Source organism: Python bivittatus, unplaced genomic scaffold (assembly GCF_059951505.1).
Source record: "Python bivittatus isolate LINGU-HERP-01145 unplaced genomic scaffold, Pbiv_v1 ctg000340_np1212, whole genome shotgun sequence".
NCBI lineage: Eukaryota > Metazoa > Chordata > Lepidosauria > Squamata > Pythonidae > Python > Python bivittatus.
The window spans coordinates 31,462,162-31,483,679 of NW_028277056.1; the positions used below are offsets into that span (position 1 = coordinate 31,462,162).

At 35.4% G+C, this 21,518-nt stretch overlaps 1 protein-coding gene across 1 annotated transcript in view; it reads right to left on the minus strand.

The window, feature by feature from the left end:
- Positions 1-1,580: 1,580 nt before the first annotated feature.
- The window catches only part of IMPG2 (interphotoreceptor matrix proteoglycan 2), a 43,724-nt gene continuing 23,786 nt past the window's right edge, over positions 1,581-21,518 (minus strand). The window contains exons 6-19 of the mRNA XM_025172922.2: positions 20,934-20,983; positions 20,480-20,562; positions 18,707-18,868; positions 15,875-15,933; positions 13,957-13,974; positions 13,082-13,326; positions 11,784-11,848; positions 9,354-9,678; positions 6,925-8,273; positions 5,463-5,682; positions 4,103-4,313; positions 3,055-3,243; positions 1,993-2,191; positions 1,581-1,744 (exon numbers count right to left, since the gene is read on the minus strand). Coding sequence (XP_025028690.2) covers positions 1,661-1,744; positions 1,993-2,191; positions 3,055-3,243; positions 4,103-4,313; positions 5,463-5,682; positions 6,925-8,273; positions 9,354-9,678; positions 11,784-11,848; positions 13,082-13,326; positions 13,957-13,974; positions 15,875-15,933; positions 18,707-18,868; positions 20,480-20,562; positions 20,934-20,983 — 3,259 coding nt within the window. The 3' untranslated portion in view covers positions 1,581-1,660. The remainder of the gene's footprint in view (positions 1,745-1,992; positions 2,192-3,054; positions 3,244-4,102; positions 4,314-5,462; positions 5,683-6,924; positions 8,274-9,353; positions 9,679-11,783; positions 11,849-13,081; positions 13,327-13,956; positions 13,975-15,874; positions 15,934-18,706; positions 18,869-20,479; positions 20,563-20,933; positions 20,984-21,518) is intronic.

Below are 21,518 nucleotides of genomic sequence, written 5' to 3' on the forward strand. Positions count from 1 at the left end.
CAAAACCCAGAGCCACTCATTCTTGCCAGGGTTCAGTTGAAGCCTGTTGGCCCCCATCCAGACTCTCACTGTCTCCAGGCACTGGAATAAGACATCAACAGCATCACTTAATTTGCCAGGGGCAGAGATGTATAATTAGGTATCATCAGTGTACTGATGGTACCTCACCACATGGCGACAGATGAAATCACCCAACGGCTTCATATAGATGTTAAAGAGGAGTGGAAAGAGCACCGAACCCTGTGGCACTCCACACAGTAGGGGTGAGGGCGGGATCTCTCCTCCCCAATCACCACTGACTGGTATCGACCCTGGAGAAAGGAGGAGAATGAGCACAATATAGTACCATCCACCCCCAATCCCCACAGCTGATCCAGAAGGATACCATGGTCAATGGTATAGAAGGCCACTGAGAGGTCAAGTAGAGCTAGGATGGATGCACAACCATCATCCTACTCCCACCAGAGATCATCTAAGAGCATGACCAAGGCCATTTCCATCCCATACCCAGGTCTGCATCCTGACTGAAAGGCGTCCAGATAATCCAGTATATCCAAATCTTCCTGCTTTTTTTTTTTTTGGTCAGTCCAGAATTCAGAGTCTGTTCTTTTGCGCCCCTTTCCTTTCCCTTGTTTTGCTTTTTTTCCTTGGTGCTTAAAATCTATTTATAATTCATCATTCCTTATAGGCTTATGTGTCCATGCATCATCTATCTATATTTCAATTGTCTTTCAGAAATTCAATTTATTTGACCTCTCTGTCTGTTGTTTGTGTAATGTCCTTGATCATCATCTTCTGGTAGAACTACTGTGTTAGAGAGGGAATGGATACCTATACATTCAACAGACCTTCTGTTGCTTCCCCAAGAATCCTTGAACCTGGAGAAATGTAGCATCTCGTTATGCCATGGCCTTATGCTTATGATACCTTAACAGAGGTATACAACCATTTTCAGGCCAAGACTGCAGTAGGCCTTGGATAGAATGCAACGGGTTGCATTCTAAAAAGTGTAAAACAGGGTTTAATTTAATTTAAACAAAACTGAATAACAATTAAATGAAAATAATTAAATGCAGTTGATATGCTCACACATTAATAATTGTTTACTTTTAACAACTGCAATTCAGTAGCAATAAAGCTCTGGACTCCACAATCAAAGCACTGGAGAACTGAAGTAGCTCTAGAGCCATTAATGAGCCCTCAGCTAGAGAAGAAGTGGCTGCATCATATTTAGATACAAAACTCTTGGCTCTCACTTTATTAAAAAACATAAGTTTGTTTTTATTAAATTGTTATTAGTTTTATATAACTTAGTATTTTGCTGCCCTTTCCTAAATGCTTCTAACAACTTCTATTTAGTCTTCTAGGTAACATAGAAATTAAATGAAACAAAAACCAGAAACATAATATAAATTTAAACCATCAAAAGGCCACAGTGAAATTCAACACCAGCATGTACAGTAGTCCAATAGACAGTATGTACAATATAATATGTTGTTTTAGCTGTTTATGAAGTAGCCAAACAAAATTCAAGTAGAATGGTACTCATTTCACTATGTAAAGAAATAAAATTACATTCTTACATGCTTTCTTCTGAGCCAGTCATGTTGCATAATAAGCAGGTTCAAATAAAGAAAACCTATGGAAGAAAATACCTAACTCACATTTGATGCCGTTTTACAAACTCCACAAACTGATGATCCTTGGCATAAAGTTCTATAATCCTTATTCTGTCCTGAATCTCCTATAAAAGTAGAAAAAAAGCATAGCAAGTATAAAATAATCCTAAATAAAGCACAATAGTTCAAAATAGGAATGTTTTGTACCTATTTCAATATAAAACAACAAAATAAAAAATACTATATAATGTCCTTTTAAAATGGTTTCACCAAATTTGAATCCCGCATTTTGACCTGAAAAAGTCTACTATTACCAAATCCTTGGGATACAGCAAAGTGAAAAACAAAACAAATAGAATAAGGACTTACATACCTCCTTACTTAATTCTCTGTTATCATAAATGTGTCTGATCTCTTCACTGCTATATTCAGTGGATGTCTCATTGCTTGTGGAACTATATGAAGTTAGCTGTGGATATCTCCGATAATAGTGGCTATATCCAGTGGTATCACTCTCATACATTGGGTTGTACTTCACTGCATATTCAATGGATGAAAGGTTGTCTCCTTGCCTATAAAGAAAACAAACTGAACTCCACTATTTTAAAATATTTCCCAAAACTAAGTTGACAATAGCTGTTCTCAGGCATTCAGAAAAAATGAGTGAGGACAACAGAAATACATGCTATTCCTTCAAGCCCAATCTCCATGTGTTGACTGAGAAAGTCTGAAGACAAAGTGTAGCTGCATTTGAAGGAGCAACATTCCCATTCCCATCGGATACATAAATTCTGAAAGACTAGAGCAGTGTTGTCCAAACTTGGCCACTTTAAGATGAGTGGACTTCAACTCCCAGAATTCCCCAGCCAGCCAGAATTTTGGGAGTTGAAGTCCACTCATCTTAAAGTGACCAAGTTTGGACAACACTGGACTAGAGGGTGAGGGAGAGGGCTTCAGTGCATATTTCCTTAGCCTTTTTAAAACACCACCTGAAAGGAGTTATCTGACGTTCTGAGCAATAAACTGCAAGATAAGCAATATCTGTACTGGAGTGGGTTCTACAAACTAGAACTCCATAACAAAGCAGAAAATATGTTATGGGTAAAATAGTGCTTCCAATATTGTTTGAGACTTTCAGGATTTTCCAGCAGTTATGAACAAAGATGAACTCTTACTGGAGATCCATAAAGCTGCCCAACAGTAAGACATAGGTCTTCTCTTTCATTTATGAACCGTCTACTTATCAACCAACTTATCTTTAGACTTTTATTAATATACAATTTTATCTAGAGGAACAGTGAAGTCCAATTTTTAAAAGCCACTGGTTTGGGAATCTATGCAGTATATGGTTGTGCTCCATGTACTGTGTGCTTGCCTGTCCTCTCTTCAGCACCAGTGAGTGAATTACATGAAATAACCTCCAAATGATACTTACACAAAGGAGTCCTCAATTTCACTTTTTGCATTCTGATCTCGAAGGGTTCTGGCCAGGAAGAAAGTTACAATAGAGGCTACAAGAAGGAAGACAGCTACTGAAGCTATTGCAATTCCCACAACAAGTGGTTCTGAGACATACTCTTCACAATGCTCTCCTCTATACCACCAGTTATTACCTACACGGCATCTATCATTCATCCACACCAACAGGAAAGTGAAAAAGAAAAACAATGATGAGTTAGTTATTCTACTGTCATCTGAAATGACAGAATGTCAAATGCTAGTCTTAGCTAATGCAAGATAACAACTGAGCAACTGCTCATATATTATATAGTTGATCATAACTAAATTATTTGAGAGACAGTTTGATGTAGTGGTTAAGGCATCAGGCTAGAAACTGGGAGATCACAAGTTCTAGTCCTGCCTAGGCACAAAGCCAGCTGGGAGACCTTGGGTCAGCCATACTCTCTCAGCCCTAGGAAGGAGACAATGGCAAATCACTTCCAAAAAACCTTGCCAAGAAAACTGCAGGGACTTGTCCAAGCAGTTGCCAGGAGTCAAGACTGACTCGAAGGCACATGAGAGAGGGAGGGAGAGAGAGAAGAGATGAGACGAGACGTAAGAGGAGCTACAAACACCATGCATGAAAGACATTTTTAAATACACCCCAAAATATATGGAATTTCACTGTTCTGTATAATTGAACATAATATTTCAGGGAACTATGGTAATTTGCATTACATTACATTACATTTCCTCCAGGACCTCAAGGCAACATACATGCACTCCCTTCTCCACCTTTTCCCACACAGCAGCAACCTTGTGAGGTAGGTTGAGCTGAGAGTAGTGGCTCAAAGTTTTTCACCATGAAAAATTCCAGAACTCAGGTTGAACTTGAGTGTAGGATTTCCGTGGTTCTAGTCCAAAACCTTAACCACTGTACTACATCTATTTTGCTTATAAACAAACACAAATATCAATGCGTCAATAATATAATGGCTGTGATTTTATGCATTTGAAAACCAGTTGGACAACTATTCACTCACCTACATATTGCTCCTTGCCCTGGGATTATGTCACATTTGCCATCATTCTGACAAAAATTAGGTTGCAGAAGGCAAATGCTATTACATGGCAATCCATCAATGCTTAGATAACCAGAATAACAAACACATTCAGCCTCTCCACTCCACTGGTTCACTAAGCACTCAGAAAACTCATTGCATGCCTGGAACTTGCAAGGGTCAGCCTGGACTCCTGAAAATGATGAGAAAAAAATGAATGCATAGGGAATAGCAGAAGAGTATGCAACTTTGCCTATAGAAAGATGATTTTTTTATATATACTTCATACATACATATATTTATGTCACACAGTTCTGTTTTGGAGTAAACAATTTTATGCAAAGTGAGAATGGGATTAAGAAATTTTTAATTTTTAAAATTAAAAATCAATGTTTAAAAATAGTTATTAACTCAAGGGAATTGACACATTAAACGCTTTTTTGCTTTTGGAAACATGAGAACAAGCTTGCTGCGTGAGGCATAGACCCATTCAGCCAGCATTCTGTCTCCTATGGGGCCCACCAGATACATCTAGGAAGTCCACAAATCAGTACTCCTTTGTCGTTATAGCTCCCATGACCCAAGTATGTAGAAGTGGACTCTTCTGTGCCTTGATGCAGTGCCCAATAATCAAAGTTATTTGTCCTGGTTAAACCTCTCCTCGCACAGTGGACCAAAGAAACTTATACCATGTCTTAACTAGAACCTATATATAGTAACGTTGTTACACTGGTTCTGTATATGAAGCCATTATTTATTCTTGTTAAACAGAACAGTTTAGAATTTGGGCAACAGCATTTATCTATTATGATGATCTTACTTTCTATCATGGGAAGTCTGAAGTCTGTGAAAAATTTGAAATAACAGTTGTGACTGGGGAAGTTCCATGTTAAATCTAAACTTATTTGTGGACTTATCAAAGAATTGTTGTTTAAAATTAACTACAGTATGTTGAAATATAAGAAGGATCTTGAATGTAGGAAACACCACATAAATGGGAATATCATCATCATAGAAACTACTTGGCCTAATTATCACTGGGAGAGTAAATATATGGCCTGGGCACATTGAATTGCAGTTGGAGACTAAAAGAGGCCCTGCAACAGAGGAATGTGTGGAAAAAAAACTAAATTAGAATAATGCCCCCTATGCCCATTTATATAATATGGAGAGAGAACTGAATTCAGATGGAGTGAAATGGGAGGGGATTTGATAGCATTCAGTTATCTGAATCCTGTTGCAGTCTTAAATGGTATAGTCTGTTTGGCAAAAGTCTTCTGCCTCATTGAAAATAAGGCCTTTGTCTCTCAGCTAATGAAACAAGCAAAAATTCTTATAATACCTGATTCTACATCCAGAGAGTACTTATCAATAGCCAAGTTCATAGTTTGGTAGGCAGTGTTGCAAAAGTCTTCCAGAATCAGGTACACAGAATTAGTGACATTGTGAGGCACAGCACTTGCAAATTTCATTCGGCTGTTAACCACAATACTACCATTCCTGAAGTTCAGAATTTCCAGATTCTGGAAGCCAGTTAGATTTGACTGCAAATAAGGAACCAGCTATAATGAAGGGAAAAAAAAATATATAAATGAAATTATTGTATATAATGCATATATCTACTCATCCATTCTATGTTAGTCCATTGCCCTAAGCTATAAGGAGTTTATTGGGTTTACCTTAGCATGATGTATGATCTTAGCTTATATTGGTTGTATTTTATAAATTATTGCAAGATTTAGTGTTATCTGTGAAACAGGCTACTATGACTTGTTCAACAAACCAGCAAACCATGGCTTAATACAATGTGATGATTGATCCATGAGATCTGCAGGATAGCATATGTGTGCATATTCCTGATTATATATCATTTTAAAATAATAAGTCTCAATAACTTTTCCATACGTGTAAAAATCTATTTTAACCTTAAAGACATATTTGTGTGTATGCATTAATTTTTACTGGTGCCAGATGTAGGGACAAATAAAAGGTACCTCTCCATTATCTCTAAACAAGACAGGAAACCAAATTAGTATGTGTGTCAGGATCTTCTAGGATGGGGAAGTGACCAGTCAGCATTTTAAAGGACCAGATAGGGAAGAAAATACAATTCTTGTCTCATCTGAAGTTATTTTATTGTAAAAGACCAAATAGGAAACTTTGTATGTGCAAAAAGAAAAAGAAGTAAAGTTTAACCATATCAGGCAAAAGCGTACATTAAACCAACGAGAAAGAGGCACGCTGTGCTATGCATGTTTATAAACCATGTATGTAACCATCCCAATGTTAGTATCTGTTTCTATAGGACAGATCCAATGATCTTTGCTAAATAAACTTTTCCCTTTATCTGCTGACCTTCTTTACTAATTGATGGTGAAGAATTGTTATTACACAATACACATGATGTACATATCTATAATGTATGTAGATAGTAAACAATAAAAGTATTGGACATATTAATCAGTCTTCCAAAGCTTGATATTTTAAATCCTAAGTTAGCCAATTCAACAATTAAAGACAGGAATATGTCTTGTAACAATTTCAGTTAATAATTGTTCATTGAGTAGCTATAGACAAAACATAATATTAACTTGGACATATACAGTACAAGGTAAATCTGATTGTTTGTGATTTTTCCTTTTACTTAATAACTCTTCATCTATGAATTAAAGAACTGAAATGAGCATAGCAGGCTAACGTGCAAATACAAGCTGTCCTACAAAAACAAGATCATGCTATGCCCCTCCATTGGTCACACATGTTAAAGGAATAGCAACTGGCAAAAATAATAAAATATATCTTACCAGTTCTAAAAATCTTTGCTCCAGGGCTTTATATTCAGGAGAATTTTTGTTAAACAAATCCTCTGAAAAAATCATGTTAGTAACTCGAAGGCTAAAGAATACAACTAAAGCGCGTGCAGGGATAGTCACATTGTTGGGATTATCATAAGTAATCCCAGACACCCCAACCATTTCAGTAGAATGAGCATGGGTTGGTAGCTTTACATGACTGTCAATCATACTTCCTTCTTCCTGGTTCATTTCATGGGAATAGTAAGTTGTGCCTTCATAATCTTGACCTATAACTTTCAGTTCTTTTGTGACCAGATCTTTTTCCAATTCAGGGGAGATAACTGTAGATTGAAGGATAGTTGTCTGTGTGATAGGGATGTCAGAGAAAGAACTGGCTGAATATTCTGTTATAGTCATGGTTGTATCACTGTCAAAGCCACTATGTGGAGAATTAATGATGTGGGTGGCACTGAATTCTCCAAGGAAATCATTGGGATCAGTTGGCACGTCTGTTAAATAAGTAACTATTGTTGAATCTTCCAAACTAGATGATGCTACTAGATCTGTGATTTCATCTGCAGAATTATAAATAACAGTAGTAGATGGAGTAACAATAGGTGTATGAGCAACTGATTCAAAGGCTTCTGGTACTGTTGAATCAGGAATATATTTTTCCATCATAAAGTTACTTATCACTGGACTTTCCACAGTTGAATATGCTGATAAAAATATTTCTGTGTTTCCTAGTCCTCCAGTTCTTGGAGCACTACTTTGGGTTTGTTTTATTGTAATGGCTATATGTGGTTGATTTGTTGATGACTGGTCTGTTAATATTTGGTCATAGATTTCTGTTATTTCATAAATGATTTCATTATCCTCACTGGAATTCTCCAATTGTATTATGCTATACATTTCAGTAGATGTCAAAACTCTTTCATCTGAGGTATCCTCTGTGTTGAGAGGTGACTGGGAGATGGTTGCATCTAGTATATCCTGAGTAATATAGTCCTTTGGCGAATCCAGAATAAAATTTGTTTCCTTATAGTCATGCTTACCAGATCCCTCAGTTTTCAACCAGGTCCATAAGTTGGTTTGTGGCTGTTGTCCTGAACCAGAACCATAGTAATCGATATTATCTTTTTCTTTATATATAGAAGACTGCTGAATTTCCTCTTTTAAAAAGCTTGTAGACAATTCTTCCTCAGTGCTAGGCTCTATTGGTAAAACAGAGGCTGATGATGATGTAATACTGAGAGGAATCGCAGAATCACTTGGGGGTAGAATTTCTTTTGGCACAATGTGAGGGAGAATAGTTGAAGGCACAAGCAAACCTTCCAACTCTTTCTCATTTTCAAGTCCTAAAACAAAACAAAACAAAAAAAAAATCAGTGCAAAATTAAGTTTTTGTAAATGCAGCTTATTGAAGTTTATTTCTTAAAGACCCAAGTTTATTATTTACTGCTCAGCAAATACTGTAATCTCTTTAGGGCACATTCACTCTTGCATCAATGACAGAAAGAGAGGCAATTCTCCTCTTTGTTCCAAATCTTAATACAGTTACAAATCTAAATCATAATACAGTTACATTAAAACCAAACCAAACTAAATAGAATAAGGAGTTTAAAAGTTTATATTCTTTTCATTTCAAAAATGCTTCTAATTTAATTTTGAAAATAAAATATGAAATATTCATATATATCAATCAGTAATTCTAAAAGCAGCAATCAATTGACATAACATAGACTGTATGTGTGTGTGGGGGGGGGGAACAATACAAAAGCAATTCAAATTATAATAATAAAAGAGCAAAAGTAAAAATGTATGCCAAAAGAATGGCAAATCAAGTTCATCATTCATTTTAATTTAGTCTAGAAACAAACTGGCAAGCTATACAGACCAAACAAAATTGCTGTAATATGTTTTATAAATCCTGGCAACTGCAATTTGCACCAATTACATTTGCAAACTGCAGTGGGGATTCTCCTCCTCCTAAAGCAGACCTATGGAGTACATTACACTAATCTAATTGTAGGCAATTAGTACATGAAAAACTGTGGAAAGTTGTTATTCTGGACAGCTTTATACATCTAAATAAATAAATAAATAAATAAATGCCAAGCCTTAGGGGTAGGGAACTCAAGGTTGAAGGGGAGGGTTTTATGGAATTCTTAAGATGAAATATTACATTTCTGTACAAGACTGCTATTATAAATATGGCTCCTCTGTTAAAGAAATTAAAATAATATTTTCCAGCATGGTGCCAACATCTGATAATGCCTGTCTTATTGTGAAAGGCTGTTATTTCAGCTAACTCTAGAGGAGAAATTTTGAAGCAGCCAATTAAGAGCTCTGACAAAAATGCTCAGTCCATAAACATTTCTGAAAAAATATATTATCCTAAGACTTATAATTTTTAGAAACAAGTCAAAATAACTTACCATCTTCTAACAAAGACAAATTAGAAAGGCTTTCCAAGCCCACAAGGGAATCGGTTTCAAAGAATTGTCCTGTGCCATAATGTATTTTCTGTTTTTCATCCATAAAAAGCAAATCTTCTGGGGAAATGGTGATATCAGTTTTTGAATGGAGAGTAATTTTTGATATTGAATTGAAGGTACTTTCAGTGTTCAGAAAGCCATCTGGTCTTAACCACACGTTATTGTCACTATCAAAGACAATATCTGGTCCAGGCAAGTCAAACGACAAGATGTTGCTTGTGGTTAACTCATCAGCAAAAGGCCACTCAGATACTATGGCATGATCCTAAAATATAGATCCATAATGGTTACAAACAGTGATAATGATAATGCTTCAAATTACCTTATAACTCACTCCCATATCACATCATTTGTACAACTTACAACAAACCTATGTGCAAACAAGAATATACTGTAAAATGTGTCATAGGTTGTAATAGGTTAAATAAGTTGTCATCAGAGACATCTGTAGGTGGGGGGCAAATGACAAAAGCAGTGTCCTACTAATGTGTCAGTCCTACAAGGTAGACCAGACTAAGAAACCAGCGCCATACAGATCAGGACAACCTTTAGTATAATAGCATTAGTAACAGAAACTTAAAAGTCTGAATGTGCTTCTCCTCTTTATCTTTATGTGAATTAGAGGGGGGCTTGTCTGAGATGTTTTCTCAAATTAATTTCGTGGCCTGGGGTCAAGGCCCGCTTATCTGACCATTGCTTTAGTTGTGGCTGTTCCTTCTGTCCTTCAAGGCCATTCCCTATTTTCTCTACATAATGTCACTCTAGCTTCACTTTTGTATGTGTTGTGATGTTATATGCATGTACAATGTGGTAGAACTTGGGCATGGCAATGGAATGCTGTTTTTGTCATTTTGACAAAAGCACTGAATCCTGCATACTCCACTGGTTGTAGCAATTACAGTTAATAACTATAAGAATGCTTCCAAGTTGCAGTTCTGGTCAGAGTCCAGAACTGAGTTTTCATAGGGGAGCAAGGGGCAGTCAAGTTGTGTTATCTTGATGTCATTGTGCAAATGATGTGAATTATCTATTTGGGTCATTTTGCCTCATTTGTGTGATGATGTCATGATGCATGCAATGTCATTTTGATGTTATTGTGGGCTCCACCAGATACCTATACCCAAATCATTTAAGCCACCAAAGATATAGGCAAGAAAGCAAACACTTATCCCACTATTGACAGGCCTACTGCATTTACTTTGCTCCAGTTTCTATACTGCTTACTCAGATCTGGATTAATAAGAAAGTTGATTTCCTACAAACAGTGGGCTAATAACTTTTAGTGGATGAAGAAAAAGCTTGCTTTGTCTCTTCATTGATTCTTGGTACATTGTTATCTTCATAGCTTCTCTACTTTGCTACACTATTTTCAGTTCAGTTTTTAACACCTTCCGGCAGCTTGTGTTACTTTGGGGAGAAACTACATGTTGCATACATCAAATAAAAAAAACCAAAAGAAACAAAACACCCTTAAACCCTCCCTGGGGGGCTACTTTTGTACACGTCAGGAGAGGCTAATCTGGAGAGAAGGCTTCTTTATGCATAACTGCATTAAAATAGCATTAGGTTTCTACTCCCATAAACCAGACAAAAGATCTGTTTTTATGTTAATTTAAATCCTTCTCACATGTTCACTGATTAGCTCATCAATAATAATTTTTTTAATTCAAAAATACAGGAAATACGTAATGTAACATAAGTGAACCTAGAGAAAATGTGCAGAATTATATATTAAAATAATGTAACCACAAAGACTGGGAATAATTACTGTTCAATAGAAATGTTTGGACCATTTGTCTATGGCTGCCAAGAATTACAGTTTATTGTTTATTTAAATGCAGAGACGTGTTGCTATGACATCTGATATTATTCAAAGATTCTTAAAATAGCATATTACAGAAATATAATACTTTTGGCATATTTTGGTTCTTGCACATACCATTTTTATATAAAAAAAGCTATTCTAATAAGATTAAAAGACCACTCTGAAAAAACAAAATATTTTCCAAAACTTTTTGACAGTAAGACAGCAATTTCAGTAATCTAACACTGAATTTGTCTCACATAAAGAAACAAAAGAACATAAAAGCTACTATAAATAATTAAAAACCTCAGTATATGAAGTATCTACAGATAAAAAGAGCACTTGAAAATCTTTGGAATATTGTTGAGTTTTCTTATACAGTATTAGAACAATTTAGATGATTGGGTAAATGTCCATAATACAAAGAGCTGCTAGAACAAATTTTTACAAACCCTTGAGATATGGAATTTGGAAATTACATGATTTTTAATCCAGTATCTTTGTTGAGCACCCAACTGGGGAACATTGTGCTGGAACATGATGGCAATGCAGGAAAATCAACTTACATCATCAGTGGGCTTAGCAGTAATCCATGATGGGATTTCAGTCACAGAAAAGACCATTTCCTTTACTATGAAGACAAACAGTAAAAAAAGCAAAAGTTGATTTTTAAATTGTTTGCAACCCTATTTCCTAATCCTAACTCATTAAAGGAGCATATGCAATTTAAAACTGTAACGCTGCCAGTAAGAATTTATACACTCAAATCTAGAACAGATGTACATAACTCAATACAAAGGGTATACTAGGTATACTATATCTACAATCAGAGGAAATACAGCCACCAGATCTTTGATGCACAATTTGTCTTTTTTGTGAATGTTCCCAAGAATTTTCACATGTAATACAGTCCCCTTAGAACCTATAGAATATGAAGTATTTCCTAAGCACAGATTTTTGCACATAAATAACTCAGCCCAAACCCAAAGAGGTAACAAATTCTGGCAGAATAAGCTAAGAACAAAAACAGGTGTAACAACCAGTATAAAAAGGATAAGGAAAGTAGCTACTGCATTGTTTGTATGGATCTTTTATGATATTTCCAAAGATGATAGAACATATCGGTAATCCATTTGAAGCCTGTAGTAGTATACCCAATATACATGGTTTCTAAATATCCACATAATATCAACTGCAAGAGCAAATATTTATCAATACACTGTATTTTTCACAGACCATCTTTCCTCAATCATTTATGCCTGTCCTATTTGGACAGGGAGTTTCTGCTAAGGGTCCCCATCTCCCAGGATGTGTGGCAAGGCCAAATGGCAGGCATTCTTTGTAACAGCCCTCCATCTCTGGAATAGATTGGACGTGAAAGGCAGATGGCTTCCGTCCTCAAGGCTTTTGAGGATTTTATATTTTTACAACTCTATAATGTTTTATCTTTGTATTCTTAGTTACTATTTTAATCACTGGATTCTGATTCTGTATCCTGCTTTTAACACATAAAGTCTGTAAGCTACCTAGACTCTAGCTACATTTCAAAGGTACAGATCAACTTCAGATAAATAAGTTATCCAGTATTTTAGGGATATACTACACTTTGGATAAGCTAAAAAGGTACTTCAGGGTAGGCATGGATTTGCACACTATGCAGAAACGAACTCTATAAAATGGAAGTGATGGCAAGAACCAGATACTCATCCATTAAAATAAAGTATACTTTTAGAAAGAGAAAAAAGTGTCTTCTGATATACACAGAAAGCTATCACATAACATAATCTATTAAATTCTTGGCATAAAAAAAATCATTGCATATTTTAAGAGTGAAATAATTTGAATTGAAACAATATTTATGTACCATTAATGAGCTGGAGAGAACCAGGATCCAAGGGCAATGAAGTATTCTCAAATAGAATGTTCTTATGGAGGATCTCAGCAATATAATGTCTGAAGTCACTCTCTGTATAAACAACTGTTGAGTTATCTTCAATCTCTGAAAAGGAGTTCTTTTCCATTTTGTTAGGCTGGAGGTTAATCCAATCCCAGATAATATTGCTGATGGCTCCCCTATCAAAAACCACAGCATAGAGGACTTCTACACTGCTAAATATTTAAGAAAGGAAGAATTAGAAAGAAGTACATATTGAACAATTGTTCATTCAAACCCTACACTAGCAGTTACAGATTATTATTTGTTTACATTATATGTCCTTTGCATTCCTTCTGATAATGACTAAATTTCTGTAGTCTAAGCATCAGTCTAGATACTATTCTTATTGTCCAGTGAAAGCAGTTATATCAGCTTTATTACTAGATGTAAAATGGTTTTCATCAAGATTAGCACAGTCTAGTCTTATATTAGCTATAATTTCCCTGAAAATAACCCTTTCTAAAGTGCAGTTAGGTTCAGAAAAAAGTCCAATTGGTATCAATAATTGTTAACTGGTTATTTCAATGTAGTACGTAATATAAGCCCTTCTAGCATCAAGATTTTTGTTAACTTTCCAACAAGTATTAGGAACTGATTTTTAAAGAACTATTTGCAAATCCTTGGCTGATGAGTTAGATTCCATTTCACAACATCCACCAGTAACATTGAATTTAATATAGACTTCTTGCTGATTCAAGTTGCTTCCAGATATAGGAGGTTTTCCTACAAATGAGCCGCACCTAATCAAAAGGAAACAATTAACTGTAATTCTGAAAAAAAAAGTATTTAGAAATGTTCTTTACCTGTTATCCTGAGATGACCTAAATGTTAAGGTAAGGTAGAGAACAATTGTTAGAAATATTGTTCCCCAAATAAACTTTATAAATCAAAGCCTCTCATCAAACATGGAAAGATAAACTGAGATTGAATGAATGATGTGCAAAATGTTTAGAATTTAAATTTGCATTTCAATATGTCATTTTGAATTTAAAACAATTCTTCTGAGTTGGAAATAGTTGTTTTGCATTCAGAATTGACTGCTTCAATCATTCTGGAAGTAAACAAAACAACTGCTTTGAACCTGAAACAACTCTTTCAAACTCAAAAGCAGGGTATTCTAAATTCAAAATGGTTTGAATGAAAAAAAATGCATATCCCGTTTAATAATAATTCTGGTTTCATGCTTGCTGAAGGTTTGAATAAAATATAAGTACTATTCAGTGAAGTTTTCAAAGAACATTAGTGAAGAAGGGCTAATCATGCTTTGCTTGCACTATGATAAGCCCAGAAAACTTTTAGCTGAGAAGCCCTTTATATCTGCTTTTTGCCCTGTTCCCATATTAGCTCTGACTTGGCTGTTCCCATGAACTTGGCTCATTTCAAGGTTGATTTGGCTTCTAGGGGAGTGGGATATATGCTGGCTCTCCAAAACTAAATCAAATCTATACTTCTTCTGCTTTGCAACACTGGAAACTATAAGTTGCTTGTTTTTCTCTTGGGTTTGATCTTGCTTCACCATGGCTTTCAGCTCTTGGCCATAAGCAAATTCTTTCTCAGTGTCTATTCTAGGGAAGAAATATAGACATTGCTACTTTCTGTCAGTTTCACAATCCCTGTAAAAACATAAATCTGTTGGGTTTCAGCTTTCTTGTTTATCAAAACAAACAGTTTCCACAAGGAGCAGTGGGAAGTAGTTAGAGAGTTAGGGATTTATTCTCTGTTCCCTCATAGCTTTCATCATGGTCTTTATCTATGAGGCTGCTAATCTCAGATCTTGCATCAAACTCTTGTTCTCTGACTCTCCTCCTAATGTAACGTAGTCAGCTAGGTTCTAGATTTTCCCTATTCCTACTCTGTATTTTCTTAAATAAGTCTTCTTTCTGTTAAAATTATAAGATTGCTTCACTAAACCTTGCTCAGATTAGATTTGTGCTCTCAGGAATGTTCATCCACAGGCACCAACGCACACGGCTTCACCCTACCTCTGGGCTAAAGCAAGCCACCACCATCCCATGCACATAAGGGTTTTGTACTGCCACCAACAATTATTGCTTACAGCTTTTGTTAAAATACCTGGATGCAAAAATTGTTGCCTTGCTATCCTTTCAATCTCATAGCTAGCAGAAGATTTTTAACAAAACAAGACATTTCATGTTTAGAGCAGGCTGGCTTTCTCTCATAGCAATTTCCACATTTTTATAAATGTTTTATAATATATTTCAGTAGGCATAAGGACCAAATTATGCATCTAATTGTTTGTGGTCTGTATAATTATTTGAAAACCTGTGTAAGGAACCAGTACTTAAAAAAACAAGCAAACACTGCCCAACATATAAAGTAGCCTTCAGAGGAGCAAACTAAACCAGTTGTGCCTCTTCAGTAAATTTTTAATTATTAATAATCATATATATATGATTAGTTTAATAGATACATAAATAATAAATAAATAATACAAGCAAAGACAAGCATATACTGTCCATCAACAATGGAGCAAAGATACTGCAGTTATATAGTATTCATAACACATTTTAAGGTTATAGCAACTATGTAGTATTCATAATAAACTGTAAAGTTCTCAGTATGTTTTTCCAAAAAAAGAGAGAAGATAGGAGAGGGAAGTTTTGATTCAGCAAGGAGGCATAGATATAAAGTTCCATACTAGCAATTTTAACAATATTATTATAAGATGCTTAATTTTCATTTGCTTATAAAACTTCATACCTGAATTCAGTTACATGGATATTCTTGTATCCAGGCAGTCCTTTGTATGCATTCTGAATCTATTTGAAAGATAAAGAGACAGATTCTCAAACCCTTTCATTTTCAGAACTCTCTCTCTCTCTCTCATTCTGACTCTCTGTGTTATAATAAATCAGTTGTTACTCAATAGTTGTGCAGTTTCCAGCTGTGTTCCATCTAGGAACTACTTTACCATGATTCCTTGATCAGACTCCTGGGGAAATGGAATTTATCCACTCAACATGCAAATATAATATGAACTGTAGTTATGAAAACACCATAGAGACTGGTCTGACAGTGTGACATAATTGGTAGAACATTAATTTTAGCAGTGGAAAATCCAAATTTGGAAACTGTACTCAACTTTGAAATTTGCCATGTTAATGTGGCACACTCAGAAGCTAAAGTAAGATTTATGAAGGAAGAACTGGATAAAAATATAATATGAACCATTCTGGATTCTTTGGAATGAGAAGCACTGTAGAAATACAATAAATTAATATCTTGAAATGGTCCTGGTAACATAATTAATAAATCACAGAACTTCTCCCCTCCATACATACACCATTTGCAAGTTTTTGAGATCTATTAAAGCATTGATTTGGAGGTTGACCACTTCCACTTACTAAATATTCCTCAACAAATATTTCTCTTTTTCAAAAGTGACAAATCCAATCTTTTCCACTTACTAAAGTTCCCCATCTTTCATTAATCTCTTGTATGTATTATTTCCAATTTATCTTTTTTAAGCTGAAAAGTACTGTCTTCTCCTTTAACTACCATGTGGTTATGCTTACTGTGAATCCAACACTAAAAAACATTTATTTCTTTTTGCAAAGGTCTTTAATTTCCCAAAAATACTATGATGGTATTTTTGGATTTGTATCTGTAGATAATGCTGCTCTCAAAGAAGAAAATAGATAAAGTTTACTAGTACTTTAAATAAGTGTAACTTATGCAAACTCATTATAGTTAAATAAAGAAAAATGAAGGAATTGTAAGGATGTAACCGACATCCCATATCAAGAATGCTTCATATGCAGAAAAACAATTTGTCTATCTCAAAATTCCTTCTTTCTCAGTAAAAATCTCTTTTGTACATTGTACACTGCCCATTATCAAAACATGCTGCAACACAGAAAGGATGGGGTGCTCCAAGCAGTGAGGGAACTTGGCAAGCGATTAAGGGAAAAAAAACTGGAGCCAAGTTGCCTTTATCTGACCAGGCATTTGTATTATGGCATGGCTACTTGGCTGCACAGTTAGGAAAACTATGGTGTCTAGCCTAATCTGGCCATATAACAGTTACAGTGGTCCTCTTTGGCTATAGTATATATGTATAATATGAGGAGTCAAGGACTGTTTATGGTTACAGAAAGAATGACACATAGAAAAACAAAGCTCTCTTCTCAAATAACTGTGCTAAGCATGTGTGACCACTATTAATACAAGTCCAGTTCAGGAAATCTGGAAAAGCTGGGTAAATCACACAGATGATGTTTCCCTTTTTACTTCTTAAACACCAAAACTATGATAAATATGATTTATTATCCTGCATATCTCTGTTGGCATTTAGCATGCTTATCCTGGATAGGATAAAAAATTGAGTCCTTTCATTTCCAAGGCATCTTTCACACAGCACTTGAAGCAGAAGAAAGAGCTATGAAACTTGAGCAGCAACAATGAGCATTGATTGACTAATGTTCTCTATTGGCTAACTGAGTTTTCATTGGCTCAAGGTATTCTACTGAACTCCAGGATGTTCAATGGCATTCACATGAGAAAAGAAGGGTCAAAGGCACAGTGGCAATAAAGCCCGTAATGGATACTTTGCATAAAGGCTGTATTATGGAACAGCAGGGCTGTATCCCCCAGTCGTGTCCACTTAAAGATGACATGTATATTTAAAGAATACATACATCTACTTAAAAATAACAATCAATAAAGTGCAGAAAGGATGGGAAATTTCTATGCAAAGATGACACTTCTATGTCAAAGATGACATTTCTATGTCATTTCTATGTCATTTCTATGTCATCTTTGCACAGAAATTTCCCATCCTTTCTGCACTTTATTGTTATTTTTAAGTAAATGCATGTCTTCTTTCAATAAATGTTCTAGAGGAGGCCTTTGGTCTCAGTTGGTGTATATATTATATGTTCCAACCAAGATGGTAGCCTCTTGGTAACTATAGAATAGAAATGAAACATTTAAAAATTGTAATTATTACTTCTAGAAAAGTAATCTGGAATTCTTTTTTAGATGAATTCATCTAAAAATGCCCATCTTTCACCAACTGTCCTATGATTGGCCCACCTTTTTTAAATTAATACCTGGAAGAGAGGCTGCTTAGATAAGCTAGTTCTTCCTATTTACTCTTACGTGTTATGAGATAATAAACTTCCTGTTCTAATTCCAATTAGATAATGATTTCCAACTTTTGTTTTAGCAAGCGCCCAATACCTGCTAGACACTTAATCCTCATTAATACATAACGTTCCCTTGCTAATGCCTAAACTAAGCAACTCTGGGGGTGGATGGGAACAGAGAGGTTGAAGGGCTATAAAATTTGCCCACTGAAAACAACCCTTTGTGAGTCACATCCACGGACTGCCTACCTCACCACAATCCAGACTCACTGCAGTGTTCTGAGGAGGGTGAATCTCTGACACTCTAAGTATTGGGACCATTTTAATAAATCTTTATTAATTGCAAGCATCCTGGCATCTTTCCTAGTGTCCACCTTTATTGATATCCAACCCGCAAAAGCAACCCTTAAAGTTTATAACAAAAATGTATAGGTAATACAATTACTTCAGAAATAAATTGTTGAGAGAGTTGTTGGTATTCTTCATTGAAGGGGTCACTCAGCTCACTGATGTATTTCTTTTCAGGAAGAAGAATACTGAACACAACCATTTGCTCATGAGCAGGTTTCATCAGTTTTATATAATCTCTTGTTACCTCATTACTGATCTGGCAAAAGAAACAAACAAGCAAAAGAACAATATGATTTAATGAATTGTAATAATAAACAACCTCCCCCAAACTACATTTAATACACCAAATTAATCAGTGTGCTAGTTTCCTTCATGCATTAAATATGTTACTGGAGTTCTCATGTGGTTACTAGATATTACTAACTTTTCTCCTAAATTATGTGTCTTCTCCCAAGCCCATTGTCTGCTCATATGGATGTCTGCAAGGGGAAAAAAGGCAATCACTGAAGGTTTATAACTGTGTAAGTATCTATTGACACCGAAACCATGTGTGATAATTTTTTGTTGAAATTTTATATATTCAGATTTTTCTCTAATTTATGGGTATCAAGAACAGGGAAGGGGGCAGTTGTGTAAGGACATTTTCATACCTATAATACTGTCTAATTTATTTCTAATGTAAATTGTAATTTCTAATATAAATTCTTTTTCCATGTTAATCAAATGTGGCTGGAGGTAAGATTCTATTTCCATTGCTTCCTGACTAGAAGCAATCAACACTTTATTTTTTAAAAGGCATTGTCTGATGATGGGCCCTGACTCATTCCTAGTAAAAGATTTTTTAGAATTAATGAAATAATGCAAAGGCATATGTAATACATTTTTCAGAAATAAAAGTGAAGAACATTTGGAATACAATACTAAGTATACAGAGGGCCATTTGGGGAATGCAACTGCTAACTGAGTGAGTGTGACATATGGCTTTCAGTTGCTGGTATGAGTTAGCAAAAGGAGAGAGAGAAGGGGGAGAAGAAGCTCAAATCTAGCCTGTACTGTCATGGGCTGATGAGCTGACCTGGTTGCTAGCCAAGGCTGTTGTGGGGCAAAGGAAGACAGCATTCCCATTTGCCCAGCCTTGTATATAGGTGTTGGGGACTAGAACCCTAGGGGGACACCCACCTACTAAGTTGTTGGGGGATATGTTGCCAGTCTAACACAAAACTGGACAGAGAAAGAAAGAGAGGAGAGAAACTAGTAGAGAAAACAAGAACTACAAAGAAATGTTGTAGAAGGAACTGACTGGAGAGAAAAGGTGGAGAGTAAAGTTGTGTGGATGTGTGGAGAAGTTGTGGGTTACGAGTAGAAGAAGGAGAAGAAAAGTCAATGGTGGTTTCCCTGGAGGAAGGGAAGAAAAGTCCCAGAGAGATGGAATTTCACCCAAGACCCAAGGCAGGAAAGAAGGAGACAACTGGTTACAGATGTAGTTGGAACCATGGAAGTAGGTGGTGATCAGAAAAGAGAACCATGTTTTGGTTTTATTAATGGGCTAACTCTATACCATTGTGTAGAAAGTTGGATTTTCAATTCCTTTCAAGAATTTTCCTGCTTATTATTAAATGCAGCAGAAATAAAATAAGATCATTTTAAACAAAGGGCTTGCATTCTCGATGAATTCTGAATAAAAAACTATTGAACTACTAGGCAGAGGTTTTCAATATTATTCTAATCTTTGTTAGCCTTTTGAAATAAAAAGAAATTAAGAGTATTTTTTCTACTTGGTTGAAGTTATCACTGCTCCAATACCTCCAATGTCTATCAGGCAACATCTATAAAAATTAAACCAATCTAATAAAGCACTCTAACATACTTCAGGATCTTCTGTCTTTTCAGTTCTGTCCAAATGACTATCAGTTGAGGCCACATCAGAAGGAGGAACACTGGCAACTGTATCTAAAGAAAATAATAAGTGTCACCATATTTTTATATCAACTATTTCATTAAACAAATAACAATCACAAGTCAATATGCCAGCTTGAAAATATTATCAAGTCAAAGCAAAATAAATCTGACTAAAGTTTTAGTCATACTTTACATAAAGCCATTGAAAAACTGGACTATAAGTTACTGCCCCAAAACAAGTATTGACTTGGCCTATCACAGCTGCAGCATTCCTCTGCATAGAAAATGTCATTCCCTTCTATAGCTAGGGCACCCCTGACCTACCTCCATGTACTCTATTCCCATGCAAAATTGTAATCACCCTGCTCTATCCTTTTCACTAATTCATAAATCAGGTAACAGACAAATTAAGGAGAACAGACCTCTCAAAGTGGTAGTATCCCCAACTGGAGAAGAAGCTGACATCCTGAAACTGAAAAATAAGAACAACAAAAGGAGTGTGTGTGTGTGTGTGTGTGTGTGTGAGAGAGAGAGAGAGAGAGAGAGAGAAAGGGAGAGAGATTAAATATTTTCTTTCAAAAATAATCTATTCCTTATTCCCATGGATCTTTCAGAAAACTGAGATAAGTGGATGAATAACTTTAATCCAATGTTATTTGTACGATGCTTTTACAATTGGTCATGTTTTTACTGTGATAATCTTACTATTAGTGGGAAAAGTAGATCATGTAGAGATCATTAAAGTCAACAAATTACCCATTATATTTTTATTACAATCAGAAGCAACTTTTTGTATTTTCTGTTTCAAAGCTGGCCTAGATGATGCCTGATATTTTCTAGATATGCTTAGCTTTTTCTTTATTCCAAGATTACATACATGGTGATTAAAACACATATCCACTCATCCCCCAAGGCTTCTTAATATAACATTTCCAAGATGACTTGCAGCATACTTTATAGATAAAAATAAATGATTTTTCAATAATAATGCTAATAATGCCCTTATG